This window comes from Aquila chrysaetos, chromosome 12 (assembly GCF_900496995.4).
Source record: "Aquila chrysaetos chrysaetos chromosome 12, bAquChr1.4, whole genome shotgun sequence".
Taxonomy (NCBI): domain Eukaryota; kingdom Metazoa; phylum Chordata; class Aves; order Accipitriformes; family Accipitridae; genus Aquila; species Aquila chrysaetos.
The window spans coordinates 2,609,101-2,627,787 of NC_044015.1; the positions used below are offsets into that span (position 1 = coordinate 2,609,101).

Sequence of the window (18,687 nt, forward strand, 5' to 3'; positions counted from 1 at the left end):
GCCGCGCGCCGTCTCCATAGCGACGGGGCCGTAAAGCGCGGCTGCGCGTGTGTGCCGCCTTGGCGTCTCGCGGCACTTCCGGCCGGTGCGGCCTAGCAGTGGCGGCGGCGACCGTGCCCCGTTGTCCCGCAGCCATGGAGATGCCGCTGCCGCCCGACGGTGAGCGCGGCCCGGGCGGGAAGGAAGGGGAGGGGGAAGGAGAAGGGGAGAGCAGGGAACGGCGGGGTCTGACGGCGCTGCTTCCCCACAGACCAGGAGCTGCGGAATGTCATCGACAAGCTGGCGCAGTTCGTGGCGCGGAACGGGCCCGAGTTCGAGAAGATGACGATGGAGAAGCAGAAGGAGAACCCCAAATTCTCCTTCCTCTTCGGGGGCGACTTCTACGGCTACTACAAGTACAAGCTGGCCCTGGAGCAGCAGCAGCGTGAGTGGGGCCCGCGGCTTACGCGGGACCGGCACAGGGCCGCGGCGGGCTCTGCTTCTCCCCCCCCCCCCCACGGCCGCTGGTTCCCGGCCCCCGCTGGCGGAGCCGCTTTTCTCTCTCCTGGCCTTGCTGTGACCCGCCAGCCCCGGTTTGCAGCCTCCTCCTGTCCTCTGAGCTCCAGGTAGTTGGCCGAGCCCTGCCCGCGGCTCTTCACGCCTCCCACCCCCCCTCCCCGTTTGCGGGTTTTGGAGGTAGGCAGGGCTGCACCGCAGGGAGACGGAGCTCAACACCGGGAAGGGCCCTCGGGAATAGGGTGGTGCAGCGCAGCAGCAGCAGCTCCGGGGGCTGGTCTTGTGTTGGAGTCATTCCTCTCGAAGCGCGGGAGGAGTTGCTGACACTCCTTTTCTGCACCATCTACCCTTGACTGCACGATTTTCATTTTGTGTTAAGCAATTATGCGAGGGTCTGTTTTGGAACCGGCACGGTTTTCATGTGTGGGTTGGCGGTAGCAGGTTTCTCTGTGAGGCTTACTTTAAAAGTTTGCTTTGTCCAATGATAGTGTTGTGCAAGCAAAGTCAAGATATTGAGGCCACCGCACAGATCCAGCCACTGCCACAACCATCTCTCCCACCGGCTGCACCTATCCCAGCTCCTCAGGGCACTCCTTCTGTGGAGGAACTTATCCAGCAGAGTCAGTGGAACCTGCAGCAGCAGGAGCAGCATCTCCTGGCCATGAGACAGGTTGGTTGAAGATAAGCGCTCACCTGGTTTATCCTAGACTGCCAGTGGCTGTAGAAGTTAGGAGCAAAGCGGGAGAGGAAGGCTTCCTTCTGACTAGTGGTGGTGAGGACGAGGAGTATTACTTTGCTTATTTTTGTTCTGTGGTAGCTGCCGTCATCTCCGTACAACAGATGTATCTGATGTGCTAGCGAGATTGATCTTTGGTTAAAACAGTTTATTTACTATATGAAAAACCTTGTTGGTTTGCAGAGCGGAATAAATTGTGACTGCTTTAATCTTTGTTTAATGCTGCAGTTGCTGGGAACTGCAAGACATTCCAGCCTGGTGGTTTCTGATTAGGGGTGGAAGGGAACTGCGTGCTTTGAACTAGTTGGTTTTTGCAGGTGACGTTTTGCTGTTAAAGCTAGTGGGAACCAAATTGAAGAGTTCCTGGAGGAAACCAGTATGCCTAGATTGTGTTCTATACATTTAGGAGCTTCCCGCAATTATTTTTTGCATGATGGAGAGATTTTAGAGGTGAAAAATTAACTGGACTTTACGGGAAGAATGAGAAGAATCTTCTCAAAGACAAATAACTGAAACATTTTTATGGGATCACATTGCTTGTAAAAGGTCTTGGGTTTTGAGCTAACTACTTACGTACGGTTAAGAGGACAGGGATACAGAGGCTTAGTTCTTCAAAAGAACATTGGATGTAATATAATTCTTTTTTTGTTTTGTTTTGGTTTTCCTTCTTTTTTTCAGGAACAAGTCACGTCAGCAGTAGCCCTTGCAATTGAGCAACAAATGCAGAAGGTTTTGGAGGAAACTCAGTTAGATATGAACGAATTTGACAACTTGTTGCAGCCAATAATTGACACTTGTACAAAAGATGCAATCTCAGTAAGTGACCTAGATCTGAACAGTTATTTGATGGTGTTGTGGATTAAGTATAATTTGAATGTTGAGATTGCGTGTATAGTAAACAGCAGCTTTATTGCCGTGTTGTATGGTAGGTAAGATGATAGCTGTTACTTGAAAACTTCACTTCTTGCAGTTATTTCAGAGTTCTAGGAAGTCCATATGATGTGAACACGTTAGACTAGCTTAAAATATTTTAAATTTGCTTTTCTAAGGCTGGCAAGAACTGGATGTTTAGTAATGCAAAGTCTCCTGCACACTGTGAGCTGATGGCTGGGCACCTGCGAAATCGTATAACGGCAGAAGGAGCTCACTTTGAGCTTCGGTTACATCTAATCTACTTAATCAATGATGTATTGCATCACTGGTAAGAATTAAATTGTGGGTTTTGGTTTGATGTTTTGATTAATTTGGTGAAGTCTCTCTCTGCTAGATACATTGTTAGTTTGACTTTTTATCTTTAATGTATTAATCGTTTTTAGCAGCTGTCTTAAGATGTCCATAGCTGGCACAAATACCTAGTGCTTTAATAATCAAATTCAGCTTTTACCTGCTTTGTGTATTTTTCCTCCAGACAAGACTTGACTGTAAAAGTGTAGAGAACTCTATTTTATGAATCCACTACTTCTAGTATAGCAGAAGTTGAGATGAACTGAATGTTACAGTGCTCTTAGTGTTACAGCGAAAGGCGGTAACTCTTCTCTTCCATTCCTTTTTTGAAGCCAGCGGAAGCAAGCACGAGATCTCCTGGCTGCTTTACAGAAGGTGGTTGTGCCTATTTATTGCACCAGTTTTCTAGCAGTGGAGGAGGACAAGCAACAGAAGATTGCCAGAGTGAGTATCTGGTTTTGGTTTAACTGTATGCTTTGCTTTGTTAGGTTAGTGCTAGGCAAATGCACAGATATGAGGATGGAAGAAGATCACTGAGATTTTTCTAGTCTGATTGTCTTCATAAAGTCTATTACAGGATGTGCTTTAATTCATGTTTAAGCTAGAACTTAAAAGTACCTAGCTTTATTTAAAAGTTATTGTAATGATGAATGCATCTGTATCTTCAGTGGTTCAAAGACAAGCGCTGAAATCCTAGGTCTTTTGACAAAGTAAAGACATAAAAATGCTGTGCCTCAATTTTTCTTTTATTGTTCTGCATTTCTAAAAACCTTTCACTCTTGAATTTATGCAGCTTCTTCAACTATGGGAGAAAAATGGGTACTTTGATGAGTCAATTATTCAGCAGTTACAGAGCCCGGCTCTTGGACTTGGCCAGTACCAGGTTAGCCACAAAAGAAAAGTAATAGTTTTCTTATTTATGTAAATATTTTGAAAACAAATTTAGGAAATGTTTTCCTTTTTTGAAAGGTAAATATTAATTCCCTCCCTTCCCCCTCCTTGAAGTTGTTTACAAGGGATTACAAAAGTGATGTAAAACATAACCTCGTTATTTCAGACATTCAATAATCCGGCTGCTGATACGCTCCCGGAAAGTCTATTTGCCTTTGTAACTGCTACAGTCATGTACATATTTGACAGTGTGTTCTCTTTTTATGGAAATGAATGTTTGGTAAAAAGGAAACTAAAGAAACCATAGCTTTAAATTAGATACACTAAGCATAAAAATTGTTGTGGCAGCAGGAACTATTCATATTTAGCATTAATAATGAATGCTGTTGATTTTAGCTGTATTTGAAGCTGTATTGAATATAGACAGTGGATTCTAGCCGGCAGAGAATATTTTGGAAGTCTTCACAGAGCTTCATAGTGTGGCCAGGTGGTTCTGCCAGCAGGTTATCCTGCGTTCTCGTGCATTTTTGGGAGGGGGTGGAGAGCAATATAGGAGGTTCTGAATGAGCAGATAGGATAACTGTTTTAGGTACAGTCTTAACTTGTTCTTCTTAATTTATCTCATTTTATCAGGCAAATTTGATCACTGAATATGCAACGGTAGTACAGCCCGTACAAGTAGCCTTCCAACAGCAGATACAGAACCTGAAAACTCAACATGAAGAGTTTGTAAACAGTTTAACACAGCAGCAGCAGCAACAAATACAAATACCACCACTAGAGAACGAGGTGAAGTCAACACCCCCACCTCAAGCCCCCACAGCAGCACCAGCCTCAGCTCCACCGTCTGCTCCAGTTACGCAAGCAGGTACTAACCTGTTCTGGGGACCTGAGCAGAAATCAGTGGGTGGCAACACTGACTTTTTTTTGTTGTTGTTGTTCCTTTTTTAGTAGCGAGGTACTGGTTTGGTTCAGGCAAAAGCCTGAAACTGTTCTGAGGCTTGCAGCTGGTGCAGTCTGATGCTTGACTATAAAAAGAACCAAAGAAACGAATGTTAAACGGATCAGAAATCCTCTTTCCCAGTAATAGATATCTGCAGAGTGTTTACACATCCAGCGAAATTCAGACAGAGCCTGCTGTAGGTGCACGGGTGTTTTACTAACTACATGTGACCTGGATGCTTGTAATAGTCTCCAATTTGTTTCAGATGATGGTAAATCTCAGCTGCCTCTAGCTGGTTCTACGGAGTATGACACAACAGGGTCTGGAGTGCAGGATCCGGCCTCTGGTGGACCACGTGGCCCTGGATCTCATGATCAGATTCCTCCAAATAAACCACCCTGGTTTGACCAACCTCACCCTGTTGCACCATGGGGTCAACAACAGGTAAGAAACGCAGTTCTGAAACAAGGTGTAGAGGGAGGTGGGGGTTCAGCATGACCATCTTGGTCGTGGAAGTGTGGTGAACAGCTGTGAGAGTTAGAAATCCAGATTCAAATGCCAGGCTTTCTTATTCTGAGCCCAGTTAAAGGCAAAGTATAAACTGTATTTCAGTTTGTCAGCCATCACACTTTCCCTATGACCAAGCAGAACAAGAAGTTCTGTCTTGAGTACAGAGCTGTTTGATTTCAGTAACAGTTTGGTCTTTTCCTGTCTTTTCTCTGAAGCTGCAGTTTTTCAGACCTTGTATTCGGAAAGTTCTTTCACTTGTGCATGTTTCCTACAGGCTGTATTTACTTAAAAAAGGTAGATTGTTTTTATTGCGTTCTTTATTTCTGTAGTCTAATGACCAGGCTTCTTTTCTTCACCACTAGGGACCACCTCATTGTCCTCCGTGGAATAACAACCATGAAGGAATGTGGAACGAACAGAGAGATCAAGGCTGGAACAATCAGCGAGAGACACCTTGGAACAACCAGCCGGATCCTTCTTGGAACAACCAGTTTGAAGCACCGTGGAACAACCAGCATGAACAACCTCCATGGGGTGGGGGTCAAAGGGAACCTCCATTTCGAATGCAGCGGCCACCTCACTTCAGAGGCCCATTTCCTCCACATCAGCAACATCCCCAATTCAACCAGCCCCCGCATCCGCATAATTTCAACCGCTTTCCACCTCGCTTCATGCAGGATGATTTTCCACCTCGCCATCCCTTTGAAAGGCCTCCTTATCCTCATCGTTTTGATTACCCCCAGGGGGATTTTCCTCAAGGTAAAGTGTGTACCAGGCCAGGTTTTCTTATGTTGCGATGCTGATTGCCATTACAAAATTATCTAGCGCTTTGGGTGACAGCTTATTCGTGGTGGACTGTTGTGGTTTTCCTGAGAAATGTTGAGTTCGGGGGTTTGGGAAGCTACTGCTAACAACTCGGTAGGAAATACATGCAGAGTTGGATGCTTCCTTGCTTTTTGAGTCTTCCTTTTCTAACGGGTGCAGATAACCAGAAATTGTAATCCAAACTCAATTCAGCATCTCTACAGGCACCCCTTTTGTGACTATTTCACTTCAAAAATAGTAAGCTCAAAGGTGAGGAGCAGCATTTGCTTGTAAATTCAGCCTCCTGCACATCAGGCCATAGATGAGGGCTCTTCAGCTGTGCCCTCCATAGATGGAGGAAGTGAGAAGCCGCCAGGCTGGAAGCATTTGTTCTTGTGCAAACATTCATCTATGCCCTTCTTTTCTTCTCTTTATTTGTACTGAAAAGCTATTTTATCTGCCTTAATGTTGTGTGGCTTGGTAGTGTCTGGTGAAATGATCCTTACCTCCCATTCTCCCTTCTTGTTTGGTTTGCTCTCTTGCTGGAACAGGGGGGTGTCTGAGAGCATAGTCAATGCACTGCTTGCCTGGCCTTTGTGGCTCAGACTTGGCTGCGGGCTCCCTTGTGAAGTCTGGTATACTTCTGCGCCGATGTAGTTTCTATTCCACATGCAGAAGTTATGATTATTCTGGAATGATCCTTATCAACATAAAGTCTAAAGATCACTGTGGTTCTGTATGACAAGCCACTTAGAAGAGCAATTATGTTGCTATGTAGGAGTTGCTGTTTTAAGCTTAAAAGATTCTCGATTCCCCAGCTGCAAAAAACATTGAAAACCAACGAATTGGAGCTTATATATTTAGAATTGTGATTAACTTCTCCAGTAGAGATTGGGTTTGGGTTTTTGGGGGGGGGTTGGTTTTTTTTTTTCCTGTTTCTTTGGGTTTGTTGTTTGTTGGTTTTGTTTGGTTTTTTTTAAAAGTTGTGGTAGTGAGTAGGGAGAACAGCTTTTCTTGTCCTGGGGGAATTAAGGTTTAAGCTCAGAAAAGATGCTCTGTTTTGGATTGTAGTGGTGATCCAAAACATCTGTTGTTTCACGTAAAGTTGTTGGGAGTGGGTATCTACTAAAACAGATGGCTAAAATTGGGAAAGTGGTGAAGCAATGACAACACAGACTGTGCCTAAGTTCTGATGAAGATGAGTCAAATAATACTGGCTGAAGATTGGGCAGTGACTGTAATGGCTTTTCCTGCAAAAACTGTTGGTCCTGCTGCAGAAGATGTTGATTTTCAGTCTTGCGTTTTTCTCTGTATAGTGCAATGAATTCAGCAGGGTATCCTGGTGTTCATGGCAAATGGTTCGTCCATCAGTGATTGGATGGATGTCATTCACTTCTCTATTTTAACAGGATATTATCTCTACCTCTTCTCGAAACGCCTCTTTAATCAAAGTATTTTCTTGTCACCTACTCATGTGAGTTAATTCCTGCCATCTTTATTTCTTTATATATGATGATTTGGCATAGAGACAGAACTAATTACAGGTCCATGCAAAGCTGCGATTGTGTATTTAGGCTTCAGAAATAGATCTCATCAGTAGCTGCCCTGCTGCATCTGAAACCTTTTGTTCTTGAGCGTATCTTTCTTGTGGTACTTTTTGACCACAGTATGTCCCAAAGTAAGCAGTGGCTTAGGGTTAAAGTATCCTGTTGTCTTGCGAGTGGTTGCTATGGCCAGGGAGGGAGAGGCACTGCAAGATATTAACGAATGTGGACCTGTAGCCCGCCTCTAGTTCTTCAGTTCTGTTGCTTTTCTGGATCTGCAAGGCTGTGGGTGCCAAGATTGTTTTTTAGGATAAATGCACGAATTGAAGTACATCTCTCTGCTTTCCTTTCTCTATAGCTAAATAAAATGTTTTAACCCTCCCACTCTGCAGAAATTGGACCTCCTCATCACCACCCTGGTCATAGATTGCCTCATCCTGGAATCAGCGAGCATCCTCCCTGGGGGGGGGCCACAGCACCCAGATTTCGGGCCTCCCCCGCATGGATTTAACGGGCAGCCTCCTCACATGCGGCGACAAGGACCCCCTCACATGAACCATGATGATCCTAGCCTGGTGCCAAATGTTCCCTACTTTGATCTTCCTGCTGGACTGATGGCTCCACTTGTAAAAGTAAGTGCTTGCAATGGGCCCTGACTAGTAGAATTAAAAGATCAAAATCCCATGGCCAATAATAGGGACAGTTTAACATGGACATTTATAATTTCAAGTCTTTCCATCCAGCAACCATCAGCCAAAGTTGTTGTGGGGCATAAAAGGGCAGCAGCAGGGGGAGAAGGTGAAAATGGTAAAATTTTCAAGTGTCGTGTCCCCGTGAAAGCCATTTGAGCTCATATATGTGAAAGACTTAACTTACTCTTGAAAATCTTACCCGTTTTTAGCAAATAGAAATCACCAGTGATTTTCAGATGGGCAGAGGGACCTTGCAGTTCTGATGTGGCCACTGTGTACTAGTTTTTGGTATTCAGAGTTCTTTCTTACAAAGATGTTTTGCAGCACTAATGTTATATATACAAAGAGTGATAGAGAACAGGAAAAGTATCTGTATCAGCATCTTCGGGGATATATACATTTATGCATTAGGTCTCTTCCATCTCTAACTTTGTGTTACACTCAGCATACACCAGCTTTTGCCAGGCTTCCATCCAGGCACTGTTATCACAAAGGTGGATAGGTGAGCTCTGCATTTTATCTACCTGGCGATCCAGTTAATGCTGCAACCTGTGTAGTGCTGGCTTTTCTCATAGAACTCAAAATGGTAGTTATAGCATGAGAAAGCATTGGGTCATCTGCAGAATACTTATTTCTGGACCATTTGTTATCCAATACTGAAATGTGAGGTCCCTACACAGTTAAATCTATATTTATCTCTTCAGGTAGCCACCCCATGACACATGACACAAATGTAATTTGTTTTGTTTCCGGCAGCTTGAAGATCATGAGTATAAACCTTTAGATCCTAAAGATATACGTCTTCCACCCCCAATGCCCCCCAGTGAGAGACTACTGGCTGCGGTTGAGGCATTTTATAGTCCACCATCTCATGACAGGCCTAGAAACAGGTAAGAGTAGGTATAGCTAACAATATGGTAAGGAAAATGCCCTAAGAAGCTGTCTCAAACCACGAAGTGCCTCTCTCTTCCTTCGCCTGTGTCTTGGTTCTTCTAATGCTGAAATGAGTGCTCTTGTTGTGTTTTAAACTGCACACGCTGTTTGATCTTACACCGAGATTTGTGAGACCTTTTTGCCCAGGCCCTTTGTTCCCTGCAAAATCTAGTGGAAATCCTGAACGTCTCCATTGATCAAAATAGAATTTTACAGATGTCGGTTCTATGTGTGGTTGATTTATTGCAGTGAAGGCTGGGAGCAGAACGGACTGTACGAATTCTTCAGAGCTAAAATGAGAGCGAGGCGGAGGAAAGGTCAGGAGAAGAGAAATAGGTGAGAGATCCTGTCTGCTGCCTTCTGATGCATATGCTTTTTGTTTGGAAGCTGCTTGGAATACCTTGGGCTAAATGCAGAGGGAAAGCGTTCAGCAACATGCTGATGGAATAACTGAGTTTCAACTCGCTGGAATTTCTCTAATCTGCAGAAAATAAGTTTTTGCCACACTCCAGTCTTCACTGGATTGTCTGCAGAAATACAGTGCTTGTGTGTAATTTGAATTTAATGAGGGGTATATTTGCGTCTGCCGTGCTTCTCCCAGGAGTTTCACTGGAGTTTCTCTGCTTTTATCTGTGCAGTGGGCCTTCTCGGTCTCGCAGTCGGTCTAAAAGCCGAGGTCGCTCATCCTCCCGGTCCAATTCACGATCTTCAAAATCATCTGGCTCCTATTCGAGGTCACGATCTCGCTCTTGCTCCCGATCACGATCATATTCGCGCTCCCAGTCCAGGTAGAGTGCAAGGGGCTGAATCTCGGGAACTGGCAGGGTGGGAAAAAAACCAGCCCTCGGGGCTGAATGAAGAACCGTGGATGTTGCTCTGGTAACTTGCACATCTGATCTTGTGTGCTCTCCCTTTCCAGAAGCCGGAGCAGGTCCCGCTCTTCTCATAGCCGCTCGCGATCACGGTCACGCTCAAGGTCAAAATCGTACTCCCCAGGAAGGCGGCGCCGGTCCCGCTCTCGCAGCCCCACTCCTCCGTAAGCTCTTCTCTGTTTCTCTTTTTACCTTGGTTGTTTGGAAAAGGACCAACGAGGGTGCTTTCTCATAAGCTGGGTATAATAAGCATTTGAACAAATAGTAGAAAAGAAGATGGAAAGCAGATTTAGAAACTATGTATATGCGATATATGCATATAGAGAGAATATTACTCTGTTGGGGTGGCTTTTTGTTAAAACACTGTGCAACTATGAAGGCTTTGTATGCCTTTCTAGGAAGCAGGACGAATCCTGTGAGTAGTCTCTGTTAGGAAGACCGTAGTGTTTGATTTCCCATGTATTGAGAAGCAGGTAGGGTGTTTATGGCACCTTTGTGATGCCATAATCCATTAGCCTTATAAAAGAATAGCTTAGTGGAGTGGATGGGATTATATTGGGCATTAATGTTTAACAGAATATAAAAGACCTTGCTTTTTGTCAGAACAGGATCACTTGTTCTGAATTTGTTCTTTTTATTTCCTTAGTTCTTCTGCTGGTTTGGGCTCCAGTTCTGGGCCTCCTATACCAGAATCAAGACTTGGAGAAGAAAATAAAGGCCATCAAATGCTAGTGAAGATGGGTAAGATGCTGTTCTGGAATCTTAGACAAGCTAGGAAACAAAATCAGGCACCAAACTCTTGGACACAATTAATTAATGCATGTTCATAAGTAATTATCCCTTGGTATTCCAAGGTCAGTGTAAGGATATTCAGAGGTATAAGTATACAGAACATGGAGCGGTGGTGGTAGTTGCCTTTCTGGGAAGGATATGGAAGACAGGGATCTGAGTTTGGCATCAGATAGAACCTACCTGCCCCGAGGTATTTCATCACCCTGTAATGTAATCAGCAGGGTTGACTGGACAGATCGGGCTTGCGCTGTCTTTCCCCTTGCTGCCTTACACATTTTTAGGGATAGTGCTGATGTTTGCCAGCTCCCAGAATCTCTGCATATTAATGCTTTGGAAATAAACAGGACAGTTCATATGTTGTTTCAGGCAGGCTGTTACCATCCTGCTGTATCAAATTAACACTTGCTTTGGTTGTTTCCAAAATGCCTATGTCTGTCTGTCTTCAGAATTCTAGTAATAAATAGTTACAGAATTGCAATGTTGTGTCCTTTCTACAGGATGGAGTGGATCTGGTGGATTGGGAGCCAAGGAACAAGGAATTCAGGATCCAATTAAAGGAGGGGATATCCGAGACAAATGGGATCAATATAAAGGAGTGGGAGTTGCATTAGATGACCCTTATGAAAACTACCGAAGAAATAAAAGTTACTCGTTTATCGCACGCATGAAGGCCAGAGATGAATGTAAGTGAATGTTTCTAAGCAATTTAAAAAACTGTGCAGACTTGATAGCGATTTTGTCCTATTTACTGTAGACTGTAAACCCAAACCAAAAGACTAGTAACTCTTAATTCTGTCTAATGTAATGGACACAGTAAAACTACAGGTAAGTAGACATACACTGTGATTAACCCAGCATCTTTGCCCTTTTAGGAGTTGTGTTGTATTCTCATTTCTGAAACATTAATTCATTAGCCTGTTCAGTGTAAGCCGCTTCCTGGCTGCAATACCAAAAGCCTGCATCTTTGAATGTTACCCTTAAAAAACAGGAGCAATCCCAAAGGTAGAGGAGGGAGCCATGCCACAGGAGGGATGGTTGCCAGAGCAGGAACGTCTCTGTGGTTGGGATGACGTTAGACCACACTTACTGTTTTTCCCTGCCCGACTCCTGAGTTTCCTACAGTTAGTGCCGCGTTCTGCCAAAGCCAGAACTGGTAATAAATTCACTGTAGTGCAGAAAGGGTTCCAAAAAAGTGGAGGTGCTTCCTAAGAGATGAAGACAATTACCCAAATGATGGATTCTTGCAGAGAGTCTGTGTTAGGCAGAACAACTACACTTGCCAATGACTAAAAGGAAAAAAATTGGCATGCTAAATGAAAAGTCACTTCTGCCTACGGCTGCAGTAGATCTGTGTAATCAAATGGGTTCAAATAAAGCCCAAAAGGAAAAACTCCTTATTAATAGAGCCCTCATTCCATGAAACATTTCAGACAGCTTAGGTAACTGCAGAATGTGTAAGAACTCTTTTCCCTATTGTTTCAGTGAAGCGTGAAACGCAAGACCCTCCACCACCTGAATAAGACTCTCTGAAGAAAGATGTCTTGCATCTTCTACAAAACATTAAACTTGTATAAATCCGGATTAAAGTCTGGAGGAAGTGACAAATGAATTACTTTTAAAACTATGGTGAAAAATGGAAAGCTATGACATGTACTTCAACACTTGTCATTTAGTCTTTAAAAAAGGCCAGTCGTTACTATGACATGTCTAGCAAGTTTAAGAATTTCCATTTATTTTGCAAAATTTTTTAATTAGTTACCCATTTTATACTAGAATTAAACCCCAGTCAAGCTATCCCTGGTGCAGGATTGTGATTCATTCATTCCTGTGGAATACAGAGGTTATCTGATACGGTTATATGTTCTCTAGTTCCATAATGTATGTTTATTTCTCTCAAAAGGTTAATTCTATTTGAAGTGGAGGGGTGCTGCCTTGGGATCAAGTCAGACTGATGCTGAGCAGTGTATCCTAATGTCTAAATGGGGAATGAAGCATCTAGTTCCAGTACAGGTGACCTATGAGCACTGTGCAAGCTTGTTAGAACCTACCCTACAACTTAACGCCCCTACACACCAGCTGCTGCAGTCACAACTCTGGTCAGAACACGAGGGTTAACTGTTCTAGCTTTTCAAGCGCTCTAAGGGATGTTCAATGCTTTGTAATGGAAGACATTCTTTAAGCTTTTTATATTTTTGTATATACCCTTTAATAAAAGCTAATTAGTTCAATAGAAGAGAATCCATTTTCTCTGCTCTGCAAGTTTCTAACAATGAAACGTTCTTGGAAACTTCCTTTAATCTAAATGAGAAAAAAAACCTTTTGTAACTGTTTCCAGAGACCACCAGCTAAAGATGTTAGGCCCTTACACTGCACTTCCACTCCAGAGGTCTGCGTGGTGGTAACCTCTTCCAGCGTCATTTGTTTGTATAGCAGAAACCCTCTTAAAACCATTCAGTTAATATGGTGAAATATCAGTTTGTTCTAGATCTACTGTAGTTGTGGAACTGTAACTGTCTGTGAATCAGCATACAACACCTGTATGTTATCAACTTGTGAATTTTATTGTTTTGCCTTCCAATAAACACTTTTTTTTTTTAATAAAAAGAAAACAGTGGCTCCTATTTCAGAGTAAATGGATTCCCATACAATGGCTATAAGCCTTCCTTGTATTGAATTTATCTTAACTGTGCCTGTGTTTGGTTTTGTAGTAATCTGGCAAGGCTAATTATACATAAACACTGCTTAAATATGGCACTGTGAAGGCAGGACGTGGTATTTTTCTACTGTGATCACACTCCTCTAGTGCCATAGTACAGACTTTCATTTCTACCATGATCACAGGTGTGACCAGAGAACACACCATCTACACCATAAACATGCATCCTGTGACGACTTACCATACTCCCTTTGGAGAGAAGGGTTTTCTTGGTTTCTTTTTTGCTGAACACTGGCATAGTCTGGCTGAAGGTTCCTGCCTATCCCTGTATCATGGACATTAGTACGGAATTCCGGTATAGGAAAATAACAGTAAAATACATAGCAGTTAGTGCAAATCCTTCTAGCACAGAGTTTATAGCTTTTTATCTCTGCAATTTGGAAGGGTTTCTTGTTCCAGCTTGACTGCCATAAATGTAAATTTTACTTAAAATTCAAAGAATCAAAGCAGTTTTTCCTCCTGTGCTTTCTGAATTTCTTCACGTGCTTGCTCAATTGTTAGAGGTGGGGATTTGTGATTCTTGATGTACTGCAAAAAAAAGTTAATATACAAATTTCTTTATTATGTAGACAAATATTTTCTAGTATTTAATAAATAATAAATCTTCATGTCAAGACACCTGCACTTTTCTATAATAGCAACAGAAACTGATACTTCTGTTGCAGCATTAGGAAGATCCTTGCTTGTTGAGGACAGCTAAACACTACAGCAGAAAGCTTACGTTTTCAAAACTATGGCCTTCAGTAAGACTTCAGTCTTTTTTTACTGTATAAACTCCTGACTTGTTATTAATATGGGCACAAGCATTAGAATATTCTTCTTCTATGAAGTAATTTATTCAATGATAAAGTTTGTATTATCTGATTAATGAATAATATGCAAAGAAAATTTGTTTGCTGCAACTACTAGAAGTGTTTGGAGATGAGTAGATGCTCACTCTCTCTAGGCTGCTGTCTAGGCTATCAGAAATACCTCTTTAGCCTCTTCCAGGGTATGGTAGTGGAACTTCTCGTTCTCTAACGACTCCACAAGGGATAAGTGAAGGTGGTGAATGTTCTCTACAAACTGCTGAGTCAACATCAAGTGCTGTTTCAACATGGCATTTAAAACAAGAACTGACGGGCTGTACGCTGTCAAGGCTGCAAGAAATGGAGAGTATATACTTTAGTGATATGTTAGTCAGATAGTAAGGCAAAACAATCCAAGAAGGGCTTAGATGCATAAAATGTAGTAAAAAAGAATAGTAATAAATGTGTTTTTCAGTACCTTCTACTGCATCCGTGCTGACGACGTGACTGGCAATAGGTATTGGATCAACGTAACTGTTTCCTACCGGTGGGTCAAGTACTGCAGAGGTGTTTGCTGTGTATAGGAGAAAATCAGAATTACAGGGTTTGGAGGGTGGAAGGGTATAGCACCAGAACTCGGTTCATCTTCAGCAGTCTCTTGGGACATCAGTTGCCATAAGAACTGCTATAGAGCCTAACAGGAAACTGTCAGCCAAAAAATGTTAGAATAGTTCTATGACCTCCACAGTTTCCTTACTCTCACTTTCACAACACATGGCATTGCGGAAGGCATCTTTTCTAACCCTAGACAGAGTAAAAATAAAGGCTTTTGTACTTGACAGAAGCTCCTGGTTTCAAGCACACCCGAGTTTCTATTTTCTCCTCCTTGAATGTGGCAAGAAGTGGCTTTTCCCACTTTTTCCTTTAAGTAAAGAGAGGTAGGAACAGAGCTACCCCTCAGAAACAGTTAAAGGTTACGGCGGTCTTTTGTAAATGAGGCCATAGTGCTTTCCCAAGAAACAAAGACAATGCAAAAAAGAACTCTATGATGGGTGATCACTTTAGTAACAACACAAATGGTATTGTTTACAATAGTAAAGATACAATAAAAATGTTGAATTCTGTTTGAGAATATTACTGGGGCTATTGCAAGCTCTGTCACTAACGCCATCTCATCCATCCAGCGTTCCTGTTGGGTTTTTTTCAGCAAAAACCAGTTCCAAATTCTTATTCTGTTGTTCAATCCCAATCTTTTCTACAGACAGCAGATTAAAGTGTTGGGCTTTAGAAAGTTTTTAATTTAACATCAGCCAGGGGAAGCTAGTACTGAAACTAAGAACTCTATCAAGGCTCACTAAGGCCAGCATATAAATATTTTTTATATATATATATTATTTATATTCCACATAAAATACAAATATGTAAAAATTGCCTCAATAGGGCAATACCTTGCGAACTTACTCTTTGACCAGCAATAGGTGAATGGAGGATCCACTGTCTGAACCGCAGTTTCTTTGACAGTTACTCTGTGTACCTGGTCCTGCTGCTCTCTGGTAAATAAAAGTGACGATGCTGAAGATGGGTGTTTTCCAGAATATGTGCAGCTCTCAGAAAGTTCCTCTGACATTTTTGATACAGATTCCCTGTCTGTTGTAGACAGAGACTTTTCAAAGTCTTCAGAATATTCTGAATTAACAGTTCTCTCATCATGATCAAGATAATCCTGTTTGTGTCCAGGGAAGTCTGCAGAAACTCCACTCAAATGCTCAGAGATTTCAGCTTCAGTCACAGTTTTTTCAATATTCCCTTCGGAAGCATCATTCACACCAGTTACTGCACTTGTCATTTTAAGAGAAGTTTGGTCTTTTTCCACCAGGAATGTATCTTTTTTCTTATTTCTGTTTGATTCTTGAGTAACTTGAATGTCTGTCCCCTGTAAAACAAAACAGCTGTATGTTAGAAGAATCAGCAAAATATAACCTATAATATGCCTCCGTTATTCTTCATCTGTTCTGCTGTGTATCACCGAGTTAGCTACTGCTTTATTAGGAAATAAAAATGTTGCTTTTCTCTGTCACCCCACAAACTGTGCAGTGCTGTTACATTTAGTAAGGAAATGCAGACACTAAAAAAAAAGAATTTGGTCAGGTTTCAGTAGACTGTAAAATCCTGAGGGTAACCCTTACAGCTAGTGAGACATGCCCACTGCAGATAGCCTATGAGTAGAACAGAAGTATTTATTTTAGAATATTCACCCTCCACCAAACAAAGGCAGAATGGAAATATGTGCTAGTAGGGAATTTCTACTTACTTTCTGCTTTAATTCTGCTACCTCACTGGTGATATTTGGTGCCAAATCATCGAGGCTCAGGATATTCAGTCTGAAGTCTGCAATCAAATGACATATTGTCATGAGAATTTGCATGAAGATTACACTACACTTTCCCTTAAGTGAGAAAAGCGGAAAAAAAAAATTAGTACTACATTCCTAGTTTAAAGTGTAATACTAAAAAGTAATAGCAGTCAATCACTCTAAACCTTTAACTTAGCAGCACTTTCTAAAGTTTCCTCCTTTGCCTGTCGGCAGATCTAACCCAAGAGATTCTTGCTACCCCTCCTTCACACTTGTTCTCACTCAGACCAATTAGTACATTGTCCCATTGATGTATGAAAACTATTCTAAATGTTGTGATTCTTTTGATGTCATAAGTAAGTGTCACCCAGGGAAGGATCATTAAACTGAACCCATTAAATCAAAAGCCAAGAAAAATATAAATACGTTACACTAGAAAAAAGAAACAGATCAGCATAATTCCTTTGATAAAGCCTTGGTTTATGTAAGATTACACCAATGAATCCTTTCAAAGTGAGTATTTGCCCATGTTTATTAGTAAATTTATCAGTAGATTATTAGTACAGTTCATGCCAAATCTACTGAGACAATATTTTAGAATGAACTTACCATTTGAGCTGCTGCTAATTGAATCTTCTGCATCATCTGCTTTTGAAAATAATTCATCTAATGATTTTATTTCACTTCTGTCACTTTCAAGCGATATTTGGCTTTGCTTGGTGTTGCCTGTTCTAGGCAGAGTAATCTTTACGGTATTGTCTTTCATGGAAGACGACGGCGATTGAGATCTCATGTTATGTCGTATTGACAGGTTTCTGCTGGCTGGTGAAGGTGCTGGCGAATTACCTCTACCAAAACCATTTTTCTCTGAGTCTCTGCTATGAAAAGAAGACGTTTTAGATGCCTCTATCAGTGAAATTTCCTTATGAGATGGAGGAGGCATTCCTGACGAAACTGGAGTCTTACTCTTTTGAAGAACATGAAAAAGAGATGTGTTACTTCATTTATTATGTGTAGACCACTAAAAAGGAAAATAAATTATAATGGGTAAAACGCAGTAATTTTAAAACATGAATTGAAGCTAAATCATATCATGAGCAAGCTACAAATGCAAAATTAAAATTTAGTTTCTGGTGTTATCTAAAAAGTGACCTACCACTTAAAACAATTTCATGAAAGTCTAAATACAAATATATAATCCAGCAAAGTCTGTATTTACCTTTCCACCCCATTTAGAATCACTTACAACAACCTTCCAATTCTCATTTCCACTGGCAAACTCCAAAGAGCTCTCCATCAATTCTCTCATTTCCTCTTCATCACTATCCGAACCAAGCTGTTGTTTAACCATAACCTTCTTTTTAGGGCTTTGGATGCTTTCCTCTCCCTTAGAACAGGCATTACTGAGGGTTGTATTTCCACCAGTGGTAGCATAATTCTTCAGATATTTCTTGCCCCTTCCACCATGTTCGTGACTGGAAGCAGATGAGAAGGACTCTTCGTCCAAAGGCTTATGTCCCAAGTCAGTGTTTTGCAATTCCATCTGCTTTTTTCGATTCATGATTTTGCTTTCTAGCTGGGCCACTTTCCTCAGAGCTGAGCTCGAGCGCGTGTGGGAAGCACTACCCAGTGCGCTCTTTGCTTCGTGTCTGTTCACCATCCACCCAGCGCTTCCCGATGTCTGGCACCACCGGCTTCCTGGTCCGTTTTCGTTGCGCACCTTTAGGAATCTGCTGGCGCAGAACAGAGCTCTTCCACTTTTCTCCAACTCTGGGTCAACCACAGAGAAGTCACTGCAGGAGCGAGGAAGGACGCTGCGCCCGGCTGTGATGGTTCTCCCACGGGGAGCATCGCTGCGTCCCTGCCGAGAAGAGGATGCAAAGAGCGCTCAGAGGCGGACGGCCCAGTTCAGCTCCCAGGACTGAGCGGACACCCCCGCTCCCCACGGCCCTGCCCTCCGTCCCAGCCTGTGCCGGTCCCCTCCTCCCGCTCTCCGGTGTGGGCCCTCCCCACAGGCGGCTGAAACACCGGCTCGGGGCCCGCCGCTGCCCAGACACAGACCGAGGGCGGCTGGCGCTGAGGCCGGGACGAGAGCGGCCGCCTCACCTGCTCTCGGCCTGCGGGCGCCATCTGCGCCCGAGCGATCGCAGCCATCCGGGACGGACCGGCCGGAGGCGGCGGCGGCTCCCTCAGGCCGGGGCGTATCCCGGAGACCTGGACTCCCCAACATCCCGTCCTCTCATTGGCTCCGCGCAGAGTTCCCCCCTCCCCCTGGCGCGCCCATGCTTGGGCGTAACCAGCCAATCCCAAGAAGGCAAACCCGTGAGAGGGCCGACTACAAGCCCCAGCATGCATTTCGCCAGGAGGGCACGGGGCAACCCGCTCCTCCCTCGG

General features: G+C 43.1%; 2 protein-coding genes across 6 annotated transcripts; one reads left to right on the forward strand and one right to left on the reverse strand.

The window, feature by feature from the left end:
- The first annotated feature begins 42 nt into the window (after positions 1-42).
- On the forward strand, positions 43-13,031 carry LOC115349096 (calcium homeostasis endoplasmic reticulum protein). The gene is given in 19 exon segments (XM_030032849.2): positions 43-159; positions 251-424; positions 984-1,165; positions 1,910-2,047; positions 2,281-2,432; positions 2,788-2,899; positions 3,249-3,338; positions 3,980-4,214; positions 4,555-4,733; positions 5,162-5,558; positions 7,540-7,610; positions 7,612-7,779; positions 8,596-8,729; positions 9,022-9,108; positions 9,411-9,560; positions 9,692-9,808; positions 10,291-10,385; positions 10,934-11,119; positions 11,919-13,031. Coding segments are annotated over 19 exon segments (2,730 nt in total). The 5' UTR covers positions 43-134; the 3' UTR covers positions 11,957-13,031.
- C12H19orf44 (chromosome 12 C19orf44 homolog) lies at positions 12,977-18,677 on the reverse strand. 5 transcript variants are annotated; one of them, XM_030032852.2, is made up of 8 exons: positions 18,400-18,677; positions 17,513-18,154; positions 16,903-17,260; positions 16,252-16,328; positions 15,402-15,873; positions 14,419-14,514; positions 14,125-14,291; positions 12,977-13,680 (listed from the first exon to the last, which is right to left on the reverse strand). In XM_030032852.2, exons 1-8 carry the CDS (start codon positions 18,646-18,648, stop codon positions 13,594-13,596), a joined length of 2,148 nt encoding a protein of 715 aa, XP_029888712.2. In that variant the 5' UTR covers positions 18,649-18,677; the 3' UTR covers positions 12,977-13,593. The 5 variants fall into 5 exon arrangements, with proteins under 5 accessions (XP_029888712.2, XP_029888714.2, XP_029888713.2 ...); XM_030032854.2 differs by having other exon boundaries at positions 17,546-18,157; XM_030032853.2 differs by having other exon boundaries at positions 17,540-18,157.
- Positions 18,678-18,687: the final 10 nt, after the last annotated feature.

What these genes read in the sequence shown, in the direction of transcription:
- C12H19orf44 (XM_030032851.2), bottom strand. Translation starts at nt 18,648, where the DNA reads ATGCATGCTGGGGCTTGTAGTCGGCCCTCTCACGGGTTTGCCTTCTTG. An exon ending in ATTCTAAATGGGGTGGAAAG is followed by an intron (nt 17,261 to 17,512) that starts GTAAATACAGAC and finishes GTTCTTCAAAAG; the next exon opens with AGTAAGACTCCAGTTTCGTC. An exon ending in CCCTGGAAGAGGCTAAAGAG is followed by an intron (nt 13,681 to 14,124) that starts GTATTTCTGATA and finishes TTTTTTTTGCAG; the next exon opens with TACATCAAGAATCACAAATC.